This window comes from Anas acuta, chromosome 3 (assembly GCF_963932015.1).
Source record: "Anas acuta chromosome 3, bAnaAcu1.1, whole genome shotgun sequence".
NCBI classification, from domain to species: Eukaryota; Metazoa; Chordata; class Aves; order Anseriformes; family Anatidae; genus Anas; species Anas acuta.
The window spans coordinates 29,805,184-29,821,094 of NC_088981.1; the positions used below are offsets into that span (position 1 = coordinate 29,805,184).

The window sequence follows — 15,911 nt, forward strand, 5'->3', positions numbered from 1 at the left end:
GGGGAGGGAGGGGCGGAGCGGGGCCCGCGCGGGCCCGGGGGGGGGGGCGTGGGGACGAAGCCCGGGGCCGCCGCCGCCGCCGCCAACTCCGCGCCGGGCGGGTGGGGGACGCGCAGCGAACGAGGCCGCGGCCGCCGCTGGGTTTGGCCCCGCTCGGCTGCCGTGCGCTAGGGGCCGCGCGGCCGCCGCGCCCCCATTGGGCGCCGCAGCCCAAGGAGCGCTCCCATTGGCTCGCCGCGCCGCGGAGGCCCCGCCCAGCGCCGTGACGGGGCCGGGAGGGAGCGGCGGCGACGCGCGGGGGAGGGGGGGGGGAAAGGGGAAAGGAGGCGGGGTCCGGCGGGGAGAGCCGCGCTCGGATTGGCTGGGAGCATGGCCCTGCTTGCCGCTTCTGGCGCGCTGATTGGCCGGGCCGTGTCTCCGAGCGGCAGGGGAAGATTCCGGGCGGGGGTCAGCTGAGGGGAGCCCGGGCGGGGGCTGAGGGGAAGCCCCGCCCCCTGCCCCCCCCCCACACCGTGCACGCGCGGCGACCGTTACCGTTACCGTTACCGTTACCGTTACCGTTACCGTTACCGTTACCGTTACCGTTACCGTTATCGCAGTGCCCCGCCCCTGCCCCTCCGTCCCCTTCACTCCCCTGTATTTCCCATCGCCGCAGCGGGAGCCAGCCCCGTGCCTGTGTTCGGCGCCCCGGAGCTCCCCGTGCCCGAGCTGCCGCGGCAGCTCTCTGAGGCGATTCGTGCCTCTGACTGTCCCCTGCTCAGTCCCTGCTGCCCCAGCCCGTCCATGTTGTGTAGGCCCGGTGAATGGAGCGCTGCCATGGAGACGCCAAGCTCAGCCCCAAACAGCTAACAAGGCGGAATTGGAGAGGGGAGCGCGGCCGGTTCCACAGGGGGGAAGGGGAAAGGCGACTTTAGGCAACGCATCCTCCCCCTCTGCCGTCCCATGTGCCGCTGCACGGCCTCGGAAAGCCTTCCAGCCGAGGCCATACACGCGGAGCTGCTGTTATCTGTCAGAAAGCAGAACAAAGGAAATGCAGGGACAAAGGCACCGGCCTGACACCAGAACGGCTGGTGCTGCAGGGTGAGGGAGGATCCACCCATGACACGGGCCTCCCAGCGCAACTGGGGGGCGATAACTGGGGTCCCATGAACAGCGTGTGTGACGAGGAAACGGGGACTGAACAGCCCAGCCAACGTTGAATGGTTTCAGTGGCCTTCACTGCTCTGCCTGTCCTTTCATTATTCAGTTGTCATTTTAGAAATAGCGCTTTGAGAGAGGTTAATGTGAATTATAACCGCTGCCGAGACCAGCAGCATTATCCTGCCTTACTGAGGTAACGTAAAACTATTTTGGCCGTTAAAATTCCCATTTTTATAAACGGGAGTTAATTCTCAAATCTTTTACACAAACTTCAGCACCGAGAATATTTCCTGACCTGACTACTAAAACCTCAATAAACTAAAGTATAATCTTTACTCTGGGTGGGGGGGAAAGTAAGAGTTGTGATTATATACCTACCAAAAAGGCCATGCCAGGGGATAATTCAAGTTTTCGATGCACTGTTGTCCCACCGTCCCCCAACAACAGCTTGAGGAGGCTGCTAGAAGGAATTCTATTTCAGAGGAATTAGAGGTTATTATTTTTTTAATTATCTGCTATTTCTTTCTACCATTTAGAGGAAGAGCTTCCACCTCCCTAAGCAATTCCTCTCCTTTAAAATTGAAAGATAAGAATTTCCAAGTGGTAATCTAGAGCGCGTAATGAGTAAAAACATTGCTATCAGATTACAATTTCTGTATAAGAAGAGGCAAGCACCAATGCCACATAATCAAGCGCCTTGTGTATTTCTAGACATTCAAATACACCCACATGCACTCTTGAGAGACACCATTAATGTAATCACAGCAAGCAAATTATTTGCCTTTTCTTTACTGTAGGTCATAGATCATCTATCAGAGCTCTGCTGCCATTTTCTGTGCCATTTTTACAGTCATATTACAGTTTTGGTAAGTAAACACCCTTCTCACAGCCTTCTGAGTTTGTTTTGGGTTACAAGCATACTAGTTTTTCTAAGTGACTTTTTTCTGGTTTTACTGCATTTCTTTATGTAGTGTTTTTTTGTTTTGTTTTGTCTATTTTCTTCTTCAGCTTGCCTTTTTAAATAATTCTTGGTTTTATCGTTGTCCATCACCTTGGGATGGATTCCTCTTTATGCTTTCTTTTTAAGTTTCCTTCTCCCTTGCTTTTCTCATAAACCTTTACTTCCTTTAGTGTAGATGAGGTGTAGACTAGGATGAAATCTTTACATAACATGAACGTAATATCATTGTAGATGCAGAGGAATAAGTGCAGCTCAGTGTTAGCAGGTCATAGAAAACAAAGGCTATTTTACTAATACTTTGCTTGTGGCACATGCCACAAACACTACAGTAGCCTGTTTTCTGGTGAATATTTGTCCTCTATTACCAACTGGCACTGTCCATTCAAAGCCCAGTGAAACTGGAGGACATCCTCCTCAATTTGTACTTTTGCCTGCCAAAGCTTGGCATCTGTAGTACCACAGGAGGAATTTTCAGTTTCCACTGGCAAGGCTGAAAGGAGGATTATTTTTTCCATCATTCCCTATCACAGGTGGGCATAAGCAGCATTCAGTGGTTAGTGTTCTGATTTGTGGTTTCTTCATAAACTTTTAACGATCACGTCCTGATCATGAATTGTTTGTTCAACAGCTCGTAAAGAGGCAGAAACAGACAAGCAGGCAGCTCTTCAGGTAAAAAGAAGAAGGCAGCACTCGGCTTCCGCCTGCTCAGGACTCAGAGGTATGAAAAATGTTCTAGCCACAGGCTGAGAAACTGGCCTCAGCTTTCAGGGAATGCTGTTGGAGCACGGGTTAGGTTGAGAGATACTCCTGCTTTGTCTGCAATTATTTTGAGCGCTGTTTGTAGGAGAAGTAACAGAAGCACTTGCCTGTTAGATCAGTTTCAATCATTTTTCTCTGATGTGCAGGGCAGAGCAGACACAGTGCACAGGCAGATCCCTCAGGTCAGCACACCCTTTGAGCACAGACAACCGCCTCACATGTATTTCTGCTGGCAGCTTTTTCCTTACCTGGAAGAAAAGCCTGAAGGCAGTTGCTGCAAGAACAACTTACCATTTAGAGTGCCCTTAGCGTGCAGGGTTTCCTGGAGTAGCATCCTGTGCTCAGCGTGGGTGGCAGGCACAACAGGGTTTCAGCTGGCCCAGCCTTCTGTGTCTGTTGCTGTCCTGTTCCTTGCTCTCATTGTCCCATTGCACATGCTTCATTTTGTGTTCTTTCCTGTCATGCTTTTCACAACGTTTACTTCCTGTTTCCCTTCTCAGGAACCTATCATTGCTACTCTATTTTATTTTTCCTCTTTCCAAACTGTCATTTCCAGCTGTCATTCTCCACCCAAGGAACCTGCTGTTCCTAGCAGTCCTTCCTTCAGGTATTAAAAGCAGGCCCCCCAAACTTCATACCCCTTGCAAGGGAAACATTACCATTTCCCATGTAAGCAATAGCATCTCAGCTCGTGTAAGAGGATAATATCCATCTTACAGATGCCTCTAGGTACACTACAGAAAAAGGAAGACCACATGCTCTCCAGCAGAAACTTCACAACGATCCAATAAACTGAATATTTTAAGTTCCTCACAGAGACTGGTTTATCACACTCAATTGCAAAGCCAGCTCCAGGAAGAGAGACAAAAGCACATTGGGAAGAGGGGTTTGGCACATTCCAGGTCAACGTCACAGTGGTACTGCTGTAAGCTTTCCTCTAGCTACTCACACACTACTTATATTTTAAGTCCTCACTTAAAACTTTAATTGAATAGCGAACAGTAGCAGACACTGTGCTGATGCTCTTTTCATCGTAGTAAAATACCTCTTGCTATAATATCTGGCATTCTGTACTCCTGTGATCTAAGCTATGTAGTCACTCTTAAAATGAATTTTGACTACATTAAATTGAACAGGGAACACAAGCTAAGGCTTGGCTAGGAATAATTTGTTACATAATTAGCACCATGACATGAGTAAATCAGAACCTGTATTCTATCAAGTTTGTTACACGTAGGGATTGTTCTTGTGTTTCTTTTCCAACCTACCATTTTCAGTTGCTTGCAACTGTCAGAATTTTCCCAATTTTTCATTTGTTTGAAAGCAGTTCTTTATTTCTAGAAAGTCTGATGGGGAGAGAGCCTTGGATATTCTTTTGATCAAACTGCATTCGCAATAGCTACACAACTTCAGAAAACTAGATAGCTCTAAAAGCTGTACTGATTTTGGAGATAAGTTGGAGATGAAAAAATATTTGGCAAGTCGAATTGCATTTTCCGGTGACAACATGTTTCAGGATTCGAGAATGGAACCCTGCGATCAGTAAATCTTTTAACGTCATCACCTTGTGAGCCTGGCTTTTCCATTCTCTTGAGCTAGCCTAGATGGGAAAACAACAGCAGGTGACAACCAGCACATCAGACAGCAGGTACACCAACAGCAGGTGACAAAAGCAGTGTACTCAACAGTGCTGGTGACAGCTGAATAGCTGGTGCACTGCTGTCAGGAACAGCTCACCTGAAGACTTGCACTAATGCGTAGGGATTTTAGGTCCATCCAAGAGCTGTACAGAAAGCCAGAGTGTTTTAAAGCTTTTGTGCAACTCCTAGAGGATCTTAATGCAAGCTGAGAAATCTATTTGCGTTCTGAACTCAGGCAAGGCTGGATGTTCTAAGCAAATTGCTATGTCTGCAGAAAACTAATGATTGAGCTCCTTCTTTTTGTAAGGCCTTGCATAAATTCTCAACATAGAAATTTGCGATCAGCATAGATTTTTTTTTTCAGATTTGACAAGTCTTACAGTCTTGAGATGTTGTTACCAACAGATCAAACTCTGGAATGCTGCTTTAGCAATAAAAATAGCAGTATCAAGCCTTTATGGTGTCTCCTCATCTTCACTTAAATGGTAGTATTCATTCCAGTAAGTCAAAACACTGTTAAAATCCTTTCTTTCAGTGTCTTTAAGTGTCAGCGTTTGACAGAGACTGTGTTCACCATAACACGATAGAATTAGTAACCTCGTTCCACAGTTTTTATGTGTTTTCCAAAATAGGAATGGGTTTGGGTTTACAGTTCTTTCCATTTTTTGCTTCCCAATTTTACTCCTCTTGGACTACACTAATTCTGCCACTAGTGCTGCAAATACAATACATATCTATAACTTGTCACAGGCCCGATGTGAGTTCTAAGCTTCTCTTTTGTCAATTTATGCATAGATTACTAAACAAATTATGCAGTCTTTAATCTTACACAGGAAAACCTCTAACTGTTGCAGCAGTAATTTAATTTATAAGGTTTTATGTTTGCTACATTAAATCAATTAAGTAAGAAACACTGAACAGTAAGATGTCAATGTTGAAGTTTATTTGAATAAAAATCAGGATTTTGATTAAATAAACAACTCACAGAAACCAAGTTTACTGTTCTGATGACCATCAGACAAATTACGGTCATTGTGGTCTATGAAAAGCTGGCCTATACTAATCTATTTCTGGAGTCTAATGCCAAATGCTAATGAACATATGCTCCTTGTTACATATTTCAGAAAAGAGAACTAGGAATTCTGAGGGCTGTCTAGTCCCTGCACACATTGCCAACAACCTTGTGAGCCTGTTTGCCAGCTACAATATTCCTATTTTCATAGCTTTCAGGGTATTTTTCCCATTTTTTTTTTTCTATCTCTTAAGATCTCTACTTCTATCTCAGAAGATAAGTTAAGAATGGGAAACAAACAAAACCGCATTAGTAAACCTAAAGAAAAAAACAACCCAGGAGATTCAGTATTTTACTGGGTTAGATCAGGATTACATTTGACAAAGAAAGAACGCACCAATTAGGATTAGCAGTACAGATAATTGAATTACAGAACCAAATTACAGAATCTTAAGTCCCTTCAGACTTTTTTCTATATTAAACTGTTAAATCCAGCACACCACGCATGGGAGATCCATGACAAACGCTGTACAGCAAACCTCATTAATAGAAGCACCTAAAATGATGGACACTGCAAGTGATCTGCAAGTTCCCTCCTCTCTACTTAATCAATCCATCTTCAAAATCACTTTTACTTTTAATGAGTTTGCATTCTGTTTAGGTACCTTGCACAGGAAGGGTGCTAAATAAAACCAAATTAAGTTATAGACAAGATCACCAGCATGATTCCCAAAACCAATTGTTGCTTTCTGTTTCATGCATTCGGGTGATGTATGCCCCGGGAATTATTCAGACGTTCATCCAATAGTGCAGTTTCAGTACTTTATTTTCAAAGTCTTTTACCAGCTAGTTTAAAACAAGTGAACAAATGAAATGTAAAGTGTTCTTTATTAAATAACTCAGAAGGTAAAGCAAATTGGGCGATTAAAAAAGACGTCGTGTTTCTAAAGGATTTTTACAGCAGAAAATAAATTGCGACCAACAAGCATTTCAGTCTAGCAGCCACATTGTCCTCACTTTAGTGGAGTTAATTTCGGTCCTCAAATTGTGACTTGTTTTTTAAAAGATACGCTGCTAGAAATTCAATAGGATTTGGCGGTCTGTAAAGAAAAGTAAAGAAGTAATTATTTTTTTTTGTTATATGAAACTAGGTAACTGAAGAACTAATTACCTTCTGTGAAAAGCAACATTAACTCTTCTCAAACACTTGGAAGCACTGACTCAGGGATGGCCAACTACCTAGACAAACCCAGTAAGTTTCCAGTTTACATCTGATCAGTAGGTTTTTAAGAAAGAACTGCTGGTTCCTTATTAAATTCTGTAAGTCCTCAACCTGAAGCAAAAAGTTATGTAGCTTAATTATGTGATCTGTGAAGAATCACCTCCTTTTGTTCATTTTGGATTTGCTACCTAGTAGCTTAATCTGATTACCGTATAGAAGAGATTACATAACAGTAATAATCCATTGCAATCCATCGCCTCCATGCTATTCATGATTTAACAGATTCCTAATACATTGTCGCTCAGAAATCTCTTTTCCAGGCTACAGCACTGTCTGTCCAGCCACTCTGTACGCAGCTGTCATTCCATACTTCTCACCACCTTGTCACTCCTTTCTCTTACTTTTTAACACTGTACTAGAATACAGGAGAATTGCAATTACACTTAATATTCAAAATTAAGAAAAAAATATATTTAAATAGCAACATGCTTGTTTGTACCCGTTCGATTTCTAAATCATCGCATTCAGAATTTGCTTTGACTAAGCAATGCACTGACATAAAAAACAATTTAAAGATATTTTTCACAAGGGTAACGGTCACTTTATAAGTTCACAGACAATTATTTACAAATTGGTCAACTTTGAAGAACAACAGAACAGCATGTTCTGTAAAAACTCCACCAGCATCATTAGCAGGTTTTGGCATCAGCTACTTTTTCAAATTTTTACAAGTGATCCTTTCCTTGACTATAGTGCTGAGCTTTGTTCACCATGGAAATGCATCATTTACTTCTACCCTAGGTCTTGTATAGCACAGCGAGTTCCTCATCCATATAAAGGCTTTTTCTTTAGTCCCACAACAATTTACTCTCTTTAAAAGCCTTTCGTGACAGACTGTGCCAGAAGACTTTTGGAAATTTACATAGACTGTCATTTGGACACCTGCTTACAGGTGCCTTTTGACTCCTTTAGTGAACACCAAGAGACTCATAAAAGTGGTGCTGATGCCTCCCAAATGGCATTCAGTCTGCAGGACAACTCCCACAGCTGGCAACTGAAGATGGGCATCCTGCCTCTGGGGCAGGGTGTACCTTCCTAAATGCTCTTTTGCCTATTTTGCAGCCTGCACAATTAGTTCAAATTCACAACTCCTTCTGAGGTTAAGACACTGCTGGTTGCTCTTCTGGCTATAGGTACAGCGAGGTGGTTGTGGTCATCGCACCAGGTTTTGATGGTATTTCAGCAAAATGGAGAAATGGTTCATATGCCATGGGACTTACCAATAGTTCAGACAAGTTCATTTGGATAAGGTGAACACCTGTTTGTTACATTTGAAGAATTCACCTCTCTATTGACTGATGAGAAATATGGGGCACCTCGCAGAAGAGCCTTTACTGAAAACATTAATCATCAGTTTGCTTCTTATCATGTTACAGACACAGCAGGGTCAGCCTCATCCATTAAAAAGTGTTTTAAATCTTACTAAGATGCACGTCAGGCCACATTTGTCTTTGTTTCTTTCTTTTGAATGGCAAATTGAACTCTTTTTCATCAAACACTATTGAAATCTTGTTCACAACTAGAACAACTTCTTCCCTTATAAGGTGAATTACATGACAAGATAAATGAAAAATATTCTTCTCCCTCCAAAAACTTTGCAGTAGCACACCTCATTGGAAAATAAGAAATTCACTGAATAACTCTTCTGTTAAGTGAGAAGCACATCCTGCTGTGTTCACCCATGGTATTTATGAACCTGTTGTAAATCATCTCTTACAACCATGATGCTAACAAGACCATATCTGGTGTATGAGATCAGAAAAAGTTACATACTGCTTATGTCTGAGACCTACCTTCTTCCTAAGAACAGACGGAAGACTTCAGGATCTTACCTCTCTTTTGCAAGAACAGCAAGTCCCTGTAGCAAGATTGGTACAACCGTCTGATCCAAGTAGGCACGCGTGGGTAACGACTGGAGATCCACCTTCTGCTTTGATGTCTTTTCTGCATTTATTTTTTCATTTTCTACTATCCTCTGGAGGAGTAAGAAGTAAATGAGCATTGGTAACAGTGGCAAGATCTACTTTGAAGCACAAGTGCAAACAATACACATTTCTCTGCAAGTTCACTTAAGTTTTAAAAAAGATGTAAAGAAATGTTTTTAAGTGCGCAGTTTTCCTTGAACAAACCTAAACCAGAGGAGCCTTCTGCTTAATTCTTACATTTTGAGAAAGTGTTAGGAAGTCCTAAGTTTAATATAAGCAGTCCCAGTCGAGTATTTCCTGCACGCATGCACTTCCAACACAAATGCTAAAAGGATCAGAAATGTAGCCTTAGTCTGACAGAAGAGACCCCACTCTATTGAAGCACAGATGAATACTTTAAGATACACAAAATGCTTCCAAGCCTTTTGGTCAAAAGCCACTGAATTATCTTGAAACTGGTAACTGTGGCTAAAGAAAGGATACCCTACCACTGCCAGTGAACCAAATGTTTTCAACACAACAACCAATGCAAACAATGGATAAGGTTACAATTCAGTAATGGAAACTGAGGTATCAAGGCAAACAGTTCTCAGGGAGATCAGTAAAAAGGACATGTAAGAAGTTTCTGCATGATCTTAGCATACAGGATGAGGTTATAATGGAGGAAGACAGGAGGCATTTCCCTAGCGAGCAAGAAACAAACATCACAGAGTAAACAAACACCTAACCCACGCGGCTACCAGGAGCAGCCACACTGGATTGTGTCTACTCTCAGGGTAAGTAATTAAAGCCGGCCTGAACTATTCAGATCCAACATCCTTATTTACAGCAGGACTAAAGGAACTCCTCCCTTTGATAATTTCTTAGAAATGCCATCAAATGCTCCTGCTCCCCTCCCTGCCGTAAAAGCCTGTCTGGCTTTTTGTGGCATAACATGTTTACAGAACAGATAACCATCACAGCAGAGTTCCCAAAGAAATCCCATTGATTCAGGCATCACCTCTGCAGCATCTACCACATAGGAACCTGCCGCCTCCCCCTGAGGGACATTACGCTTTAAGTTTAGCTCCAACAGCCTCACTGTCGATCAGGATTACGACTCCCGCTCCCCCCTTACCTCCACGTTTTCGGTCAGGCCGTACTCGGCGTGGGGGTTTTCCGGCACCTGTAAGACACGGGGGGCTCAGCGGGGCGCACACCGGCCCCACCCGCCCCGCCCAGCCCAGCCCCGCGCTATACCTGCGGCTGCCCCTCCATCATCTGCTCCGCCTCCATGGCTGCAAACGCGAGCGCCGCTCGATGCACGGGCACCCCGGGAGGCAGCACACGCGGGCAGGGGGCTCACACGGGGCCGCGGCCGCCCCAACCCAGCACGGCCCCGTCCCGCCCGCACCGCCGGGCCCGGCCCCCGCCCGCCGCGGCTCCTTTCGGCCTCACGGAAACTGCCGCGCCGCCGCCACGCGCATGCGCAGGGCTCAGCCCCGCCCACCCCCAGCGGGCGCTGCGAGGGGCGCGGCCTTGGGCGGGGTCTGCTCCCCTCACAGCCCCTCGTGAGGGAGCTGCCCGCTGACCGGCACCGGCACCGGCAGTGAGGGGAGCCACGCGCGCTCGGTCGCTTAGGTTCTAATGTAACTTAATGGTGCTTCATGGTGATGAATCACGGAATCACCTAGGTTGGAAGAGACCTCCAAGATCATCGAGTCCAACCTCTGCCCTAACACTAAGCAGCCCTCTGAGCCATATCCCTAAGCTCTACATCTAAACGCCTTTTAAAGACCTCCGGGGATGGTGACTCCAACACTTCCCTGGGCAGTCCATCCCAATGCCTCACAACCCTCTCAGTAAAGAAGTTCTTCCTAATGTTATAAATGAGGTCTCAACTCAATCTGAATTTTGTAATACTTATAAAACAAATATTTCTAAAAGGTATAAAAGCTATAAAAGGTATAAAAGGCAAGTAAACAGCGCTGGGTGTGCGGGGAGTCTATGCTCCACCAACACTCACACACAAACATCAAATGCTCTAAATATACAGAACATTGCTTGACATACTAAACGCAAGTATGCCTATGCATACGTACAATCAGGAAAGGTAACAAACAATCCTTTAAGTTCCACAACTCAACAGGCTCCATTTTCCACTCCTTTTCTTGATTACATACAAGTCTCCATTTTCCATTCCCTTTGAGCAATATGTCTTGCTTTAAGTTGTCAAGCAACTTGGTCTTCAGGCCTTATGTATCCCGTTCTTCCCGGATCGAAGAAAAGCACATCCATCTCCTTTTCAAGGCCAATAGGCCTGGGTCAAAAGGCACGTCCAGGTCACCAGGGGGCGTAACAGCAAAGGCCTGCGATGGCTGTAGCAGCAGAGGGGCCCATGGTGTAGCAGTCGGATCAGTAGAGGAGCCCGCAGCTCCCTCACTATCTGGCAAACCACATGCTTCTGACTGTGGTCCCACAGGGCTCTTTAATGCCTCAGAGACTGCTCACCAGGTGCAGAGCAATACCACTGCAACCTTGTCGTTTTTAGTTGCAGAGTCCCACACCTTGACCTCAGTTTGGTCCCATATTTCAGGCTCATAACCTGTCTGATTGTTAATAAGGAGAATAAGCTGTGAGGTTACCAGGACAGTCTCTGTTCCTAAGGACGTATGATTCCCCATAATGCGCAACTGCTTACCAGCGAGAGGCAGTTGTGTGCACAGGTCTGCTTCTCTCAGCTCGAGCTTCTCTCCAGCTCCAGTGCACCTATTCCCAGTGACTTTCTGTCTCTGAGCGGTTTGCTGAGTCTGGCCAAACCTATCTTCATGAGGCAATCAATGTGCCTGTTCCCGTCCTGGTCTCCATTCTGCCAGCCTGTTCCTCTTCACTTCCTTTTCCTGCTTCTTTATCAATGTAACTTCATCGTGTTGCCTTTTTTTATCTTGAGGGCAGGCTCCCATCTTATACCCTTCTCTCCACAGCAGTTCTTTTCAAAACAACTTTTCATTGGTTAAACAACTTTGAAGGTAACAACAAAAGCAAACACCCAGAAACATCCAGGCCTTAAGGGCTGGAGAACAAGAGAACCAGCTGGAGAACAAGAAACCAGAGACTGCATGGAGTCTCATGAATCACCCTTCTTTGTTCCCTCTAAACTCTTTTATATTCCTGATGTCCTCCTCCTTAAGAGTCTAATGTTATCTCAGCCACGGGGCTTTCCAACCCCCATGGCCACATTCCCAAATCTCCCCCTTCTTTATTAATATAAACCATTTTCTTGACACGAATTACCACTCCATATATAACACTAATATCCAACCTAGACCTCCCCTGGTGCAACTTTAGGCCATTTCTCCTTGTCCTGTCACCAGGCACGTGGGAAAATAGACCAACACCCACCTCGCTACAGCTTCCTTTAAGGTACCCAAAGACTGTGATAAGGTCACCCCTGAGCCTCCCCTTCTCCAGGCCAAACAAGCCCAGCTCCCTCAGCCACTCCTTGTAGGACTTGTTCTCCAGACCCCTCACCAGCTTCGTCGCCCTTCTCTGGACTCGCTCGAGCACCTCGATGTCCTTCTTGTAGCGAGGGGCCCAAAACTGAACACAGTACTCGAGGTGCGGCCTCACCAGAGCCGAGTACAGGGGGACGATCACCTCCCTAGCCCTGCTGGTCACACTGTTTCTGATACAAGCCAGGATGCCGTTGGCCTTCTTGGCCACCTGAGCACACTGCTGGCTCATATTCAGCCCACTATCAAACAATACTCCCAGGTCCTTCTCTGCCAGGCAGCTTTCCAACCATTCCTCTCCCAGCCTGTAGCTCTGCTTGGGGTTATTGCACCCCAGGTGCAGGACCCGGCACTTGGCCTTGTTGAACTTCATGCAGTTGACCTCAGCCCATCGGTGCAGCCTATCCAGATCCTCCTGCAGAGCCTTCCTGCCCTCGAGCAGATCGACACACGCACCTAACTTGGTGTCATCTGCACACTTACTGAGGGTGCACTCAATGCCCTCGTCCAGATCTTCGATGAAGATATTAAAGAGGGCCGGCCCCAGCACCGAGCCCTGGGGAACGCCACTAGTGACCGGCCTCCAACTGGATGTGACTCCATTCACCACGACTCTTTGGGCCCGGCTATCCAGCCAGTTTCTAACCCAACGAAGCGTGCGCCAGTCCAAGCCAAGAGCAGCCAGTTTCTTGAGGAGAATACTGTGGGAGACGGTGTCAAAAGCCTTGCTGAAGTCAAGGTAGACCACATCCACAGCCTTTCCCTCATCCACCAAGTGTGTCCATTTGTCATAGAAGGAGATCAGGTTCGTCAAGCAGGACCTGCCTTCCATAAACCCATGCTGACTGGGCCTGATCGCTCAATCTGCCTAGTGCCGTTAAAGATAACAAAAAATCTTTTTACAAATACATCAATGCAAAACGGAGGACTAAGGAGAACGGTTCCTACAATGCATTGAGGACAATTTTCTGATGGATCTGGGAAACTGCAGGTCAGTCAGTCTTTCCTGTATCCCTGGAAAGGTTGGGGACCCAGGAACTGGGGACCCAGGAACTGCAAGCTTTGTCTTTTAGTCGTTCTTCAGCTTTCCCCGTCTCCTTAGTCTCCTGGCCAGATACCAGAGACTTGCATAGTGTCCCATGCAATAGTCATAATAGTTAGCAGCTATTCTGAACCCCCCCAGGTATCAGAGACTTCAAGTAAAAGCCTACAAATACATTTCCCTTCAAGCTCTCTATTGACACGAATTGCTAAAACATTCCTTTGCAAGGTACAAGAACTACATACATGTACATTAACCACTCTGTTTTTCTTAGACTTGTGCTTATAGAAGGGTCTGTAGGACAGAAGGTCCCATTCATCATACCATTCAGCCCTAGCATTGTTCCATACTGCCGCAGATCAGATGAACACATTTCACACCACTGCCACTGTTGAAGACAGGGAAAAACTTCTGAGCTCTCCCATAGGATTGTCTGAGGGCTCCTCAGAGAAGGTAGCGTTCCCAATCCCCCGTCCAGTATCCTCTTCTTGCATCCCCCCGGGGTAACTGTACCTGCTGCTTCCCTAAAGTGCCTGTGCACGGAGCGTGGGAAATAAACAGGATGAGCTCAAGGTCTGCGTTCAGACACAGGGCCACGATCTCATTGCGATCACACAGATCAGGAGGAGGAAGTCGACGAGGCCTTCTACGAGCAGCTGCTAGTAGCCTCACAATCACGAGCTCTGGCCCACATGGGGACTTCAATTACCCAGACATCTGCTGGGTAAGCAATTCGAACGGGCACGAGCAGTCCAAACGGTTCCTACAATGCGGTGAGGACAATTTTCTGATGGATTTGGGAAACTGCAGGTCAGTCAGTCTCACCTGTGTCCCTGGAAAGGTATTGGAGCAGCTTGCTTGGGATGCCACCCGGGACCAGGACTGGGGACCAGTACCGCTCCCCAGTCCCGCTCTGAATTTTCTCAGGAAGAAAGTTCTGTGCACCAATTTTCCCATTTCCAGTGTTAAGGGTTGCCAAAGCACGTCTCTGTGGTATATAGAGTTTGTACTGGTTGCACTTCACCCATTAGGAGAGATGTACTGAAACTCACTTCTTTTTTTTTTTTTTTTTTTTTGATAGAAACACATCATTCTTTTACTATACAGAAAATAAAATACTTAGTGAACATTATTGTGTTTTTTTGCACTGGTGGGTTTGCTGAGAGTGTCACGAATATGTTGTTGCATGTGTTAATTCTATGCTTTGTGTGCTGACAGAACTCATTCTTAAAATAAAGCTGCCCTCCTCCTTTGAGAAAAGTAATGCATATTATCAGGGGTGGTTTTCTTTACTAGGAATGTTTGTCTGTGGCATCAGCAGGCACTGAATGCCACAGCTGCTGCACTGAGCTGATTCCCATATTGATAAGCCCCGTGGCCAGACTGGATCACTGTGTACAGTTTTGGGGTGTGGAAGGGCAAGTTCGTGCCGCAGTGCTGTCAGTGGTGCTGCTGGGGCACCGAGGTGCGTGTGGTGGCAGCGAGCACACGAACAAAAACCTCGCTGTGGGGCGGCCGCTCCCGGGCCCGCCCTCCCCCCAGCCTACAGCTCCCGTCAGGCCTCGCTCCGCCCCGCGCGGCGCCGCGCCCTTGTTTTGCTCCGCGAGGCATGCTGGGAGCTGTAGTCCCTCCGCGGCGCCGTCCCCGCCTCCTATTGTGGCCCGGCCCGCGGCGCGCCGGCAAGGGCGGGCGGGGAGCAGGGGGAGGAGGAGGAGGAGGAGGAGGAGGGGGCGGTCGTCGGGGCGTCGCCGCCGCCATGGCCGGTTGTTGTCAGTCGCTGGCAGCGGGGCATGGCGACGGCGGTGAATGAATTCCCCGGGCGGCCGAGGGAAGAAGAAGGGCTCAGGCGGCTGCGGCTCCGCGGCCTCCCCCTCCCCGCAGCCCGGGCCGGCTCCCCCCGTGCCGCCGGCGGGGGCGGCGGCGGCTGCAGCGGGGTCCCCTCGGTCCCCCCGGTGCCCCCGGTCGCCGTCGGCGCAGAAGCGGAGCCTGTACTACTTCTCCTACCCGCTCGTCGCCGCCTTCGCCCTGCTGCGCTTCGTGGCCTGCCAGCTGGGGCTGCTCCTCGCCTGGCTCTGCGAGCGCCTCTCCCGCGGCGCCCTCATGGCCGCCAAGGGCGGCGGGGCCGAGCCCGGCGGGGCCGAGCCCGGGGGGGCGGCCGAGAGGGTGCGGGCCTGCCACAAGCGGGCCTTCGAGTGCATCTCCCTGGCGCTGCGCATCGACGAGGATGAGAGAGGTGAGGCGGAGCTCCGTGCCCAGCGGCAGGCCTCGGGGTGCTCCCGGCACGGCTCGGAGGAGGAGGAAGGAGGCTGGAGCAGTGTGAGGGGCCCTCGGTGACAGGGGCCATAAAAGCCAGTGTGTGAGTCTGGCGGCGCCTCCACAGCTGGGGAGTGGCGGTGGAAATCCCTGGGGAGGGGGGAAAAAAAAAAAAAGAGCGTCATGTGCATCATGGTTAGCTGCCAGGAGATGCGCGGGGTCGGGGCGCTGAGGCTTGCAGGAGGTGAGGTAGCGCCGTGCCACAGGGGTGGCTGTGGCCATCTCAGTGCCAAGTAGCCAAGCGCTCAGCTGGCAGATGCAAGCCACAGCAGGTACCTTGGTGCTTCTAAGGGTAAACCTTCAGATCCCGAGCCTTGTCAGTGGTTTGCCTCATGAATACCTTGTC

The 15,911-nt window shown here is 47.8% G+C and overlaps 2 protein-coding genes and 1 long non-coding RNA gene across 8 annotated transcripts in view; 2 read left to right on the forward strand and 1 right to left on the reverse strand.

Moving 5' to 3' along the window:
• Nucleotides 1-43: 43 nt before the first annotated feature.
• On the forward strand, nucleotides 44-6,788 carry LOC137853709 (uncharacterized). Its single transcript, XR_011094676.1, has 3 exons — nucleotides 44-2,006; nucleotides 2,730-2,819; nucleotides 6,664-6,788. It is a non-coding gene; the product is annotated as an uncharacterized lncRNA (long non-coding RNA).
• Nucleotides 6,321-10,192, reverse strand: DPY30 (dpy-30 histone methyltransferase complex regulatory subunit). Its single transcript, XM_068676396.1, has 4 exons — nucleotides 9,959-10,192; nucleotides 9,837-9,884; nucleotides 8,627-8,769; nucleotides 6,321-6,612 (listed from the first exon to the last, which is right to left on the reverse strand). The coding sequence occupies exons 1-4, from the start codon at nucleotides 9,992-9,994 to the stop codon at nucleotides 6,540-6,542; spliced, it is 300 nt and encodes a 99-aa protein (XP_068532497.1). The 5' UTR covers nucleotides 9,995-10,192; the 3' UTR covers nucleotides 6,321-6,539.
• Nucleotides 10,193-14,781: 4,589 nt separating this feature from the next.
• SPAST (spastin) overlaps nucleotides 14,782-15,911 on the forward strand; it is a 35,975-nt gene continuing 34,845 nt past the window's right edge. The window contains exon 1 of one of the 6 annotated variants that reach the window (XM_068676400.1): nucleotides 14,782-15,485. In XM_068676400.1, coding sequence (XP_068532501.1) covers nucleotides 15,059-15,485 — 427 coding nt within the window. In that variant the 5' untranslated portion in view covers nucleotides 14,782-15,058. The remainder of the gene's footprint in view (nucleotides 15,486-15,911) is intronic. The other 5 variants (XM_068676399.1, XM_068676403.1, XM_068676402.1 and 2 more) reach the window with 5 other exon arrangements.

What these genes read in the sequence shown, in the direction of transcription:
- DPY30 (XM_068676396.1), bottom strand. Translation starts at nt 9,994, where the DNA reads ATGGAGGCGGAGCAGATGATGGAGGGGCAGCCGCAG. An exon ending in GCCTGACCGAAAACGTGGAG is followed by an intron (nt 8,770 to 9,836) that starts GTAAGGGGGGAG and finishes TTACTCCTCCAG; the next exon opens with AGGATAGTAGAAAATGAAAA. An exon ending in GCTGTTCTTGCAAAAGAGAG is followed by an intron (nt 6,613 to 8,626) that starts GTAAGATCCTGA and finishes TTTTCTTTACAG; the next exon opens with ACCGCCAAATCCTATTGAAT.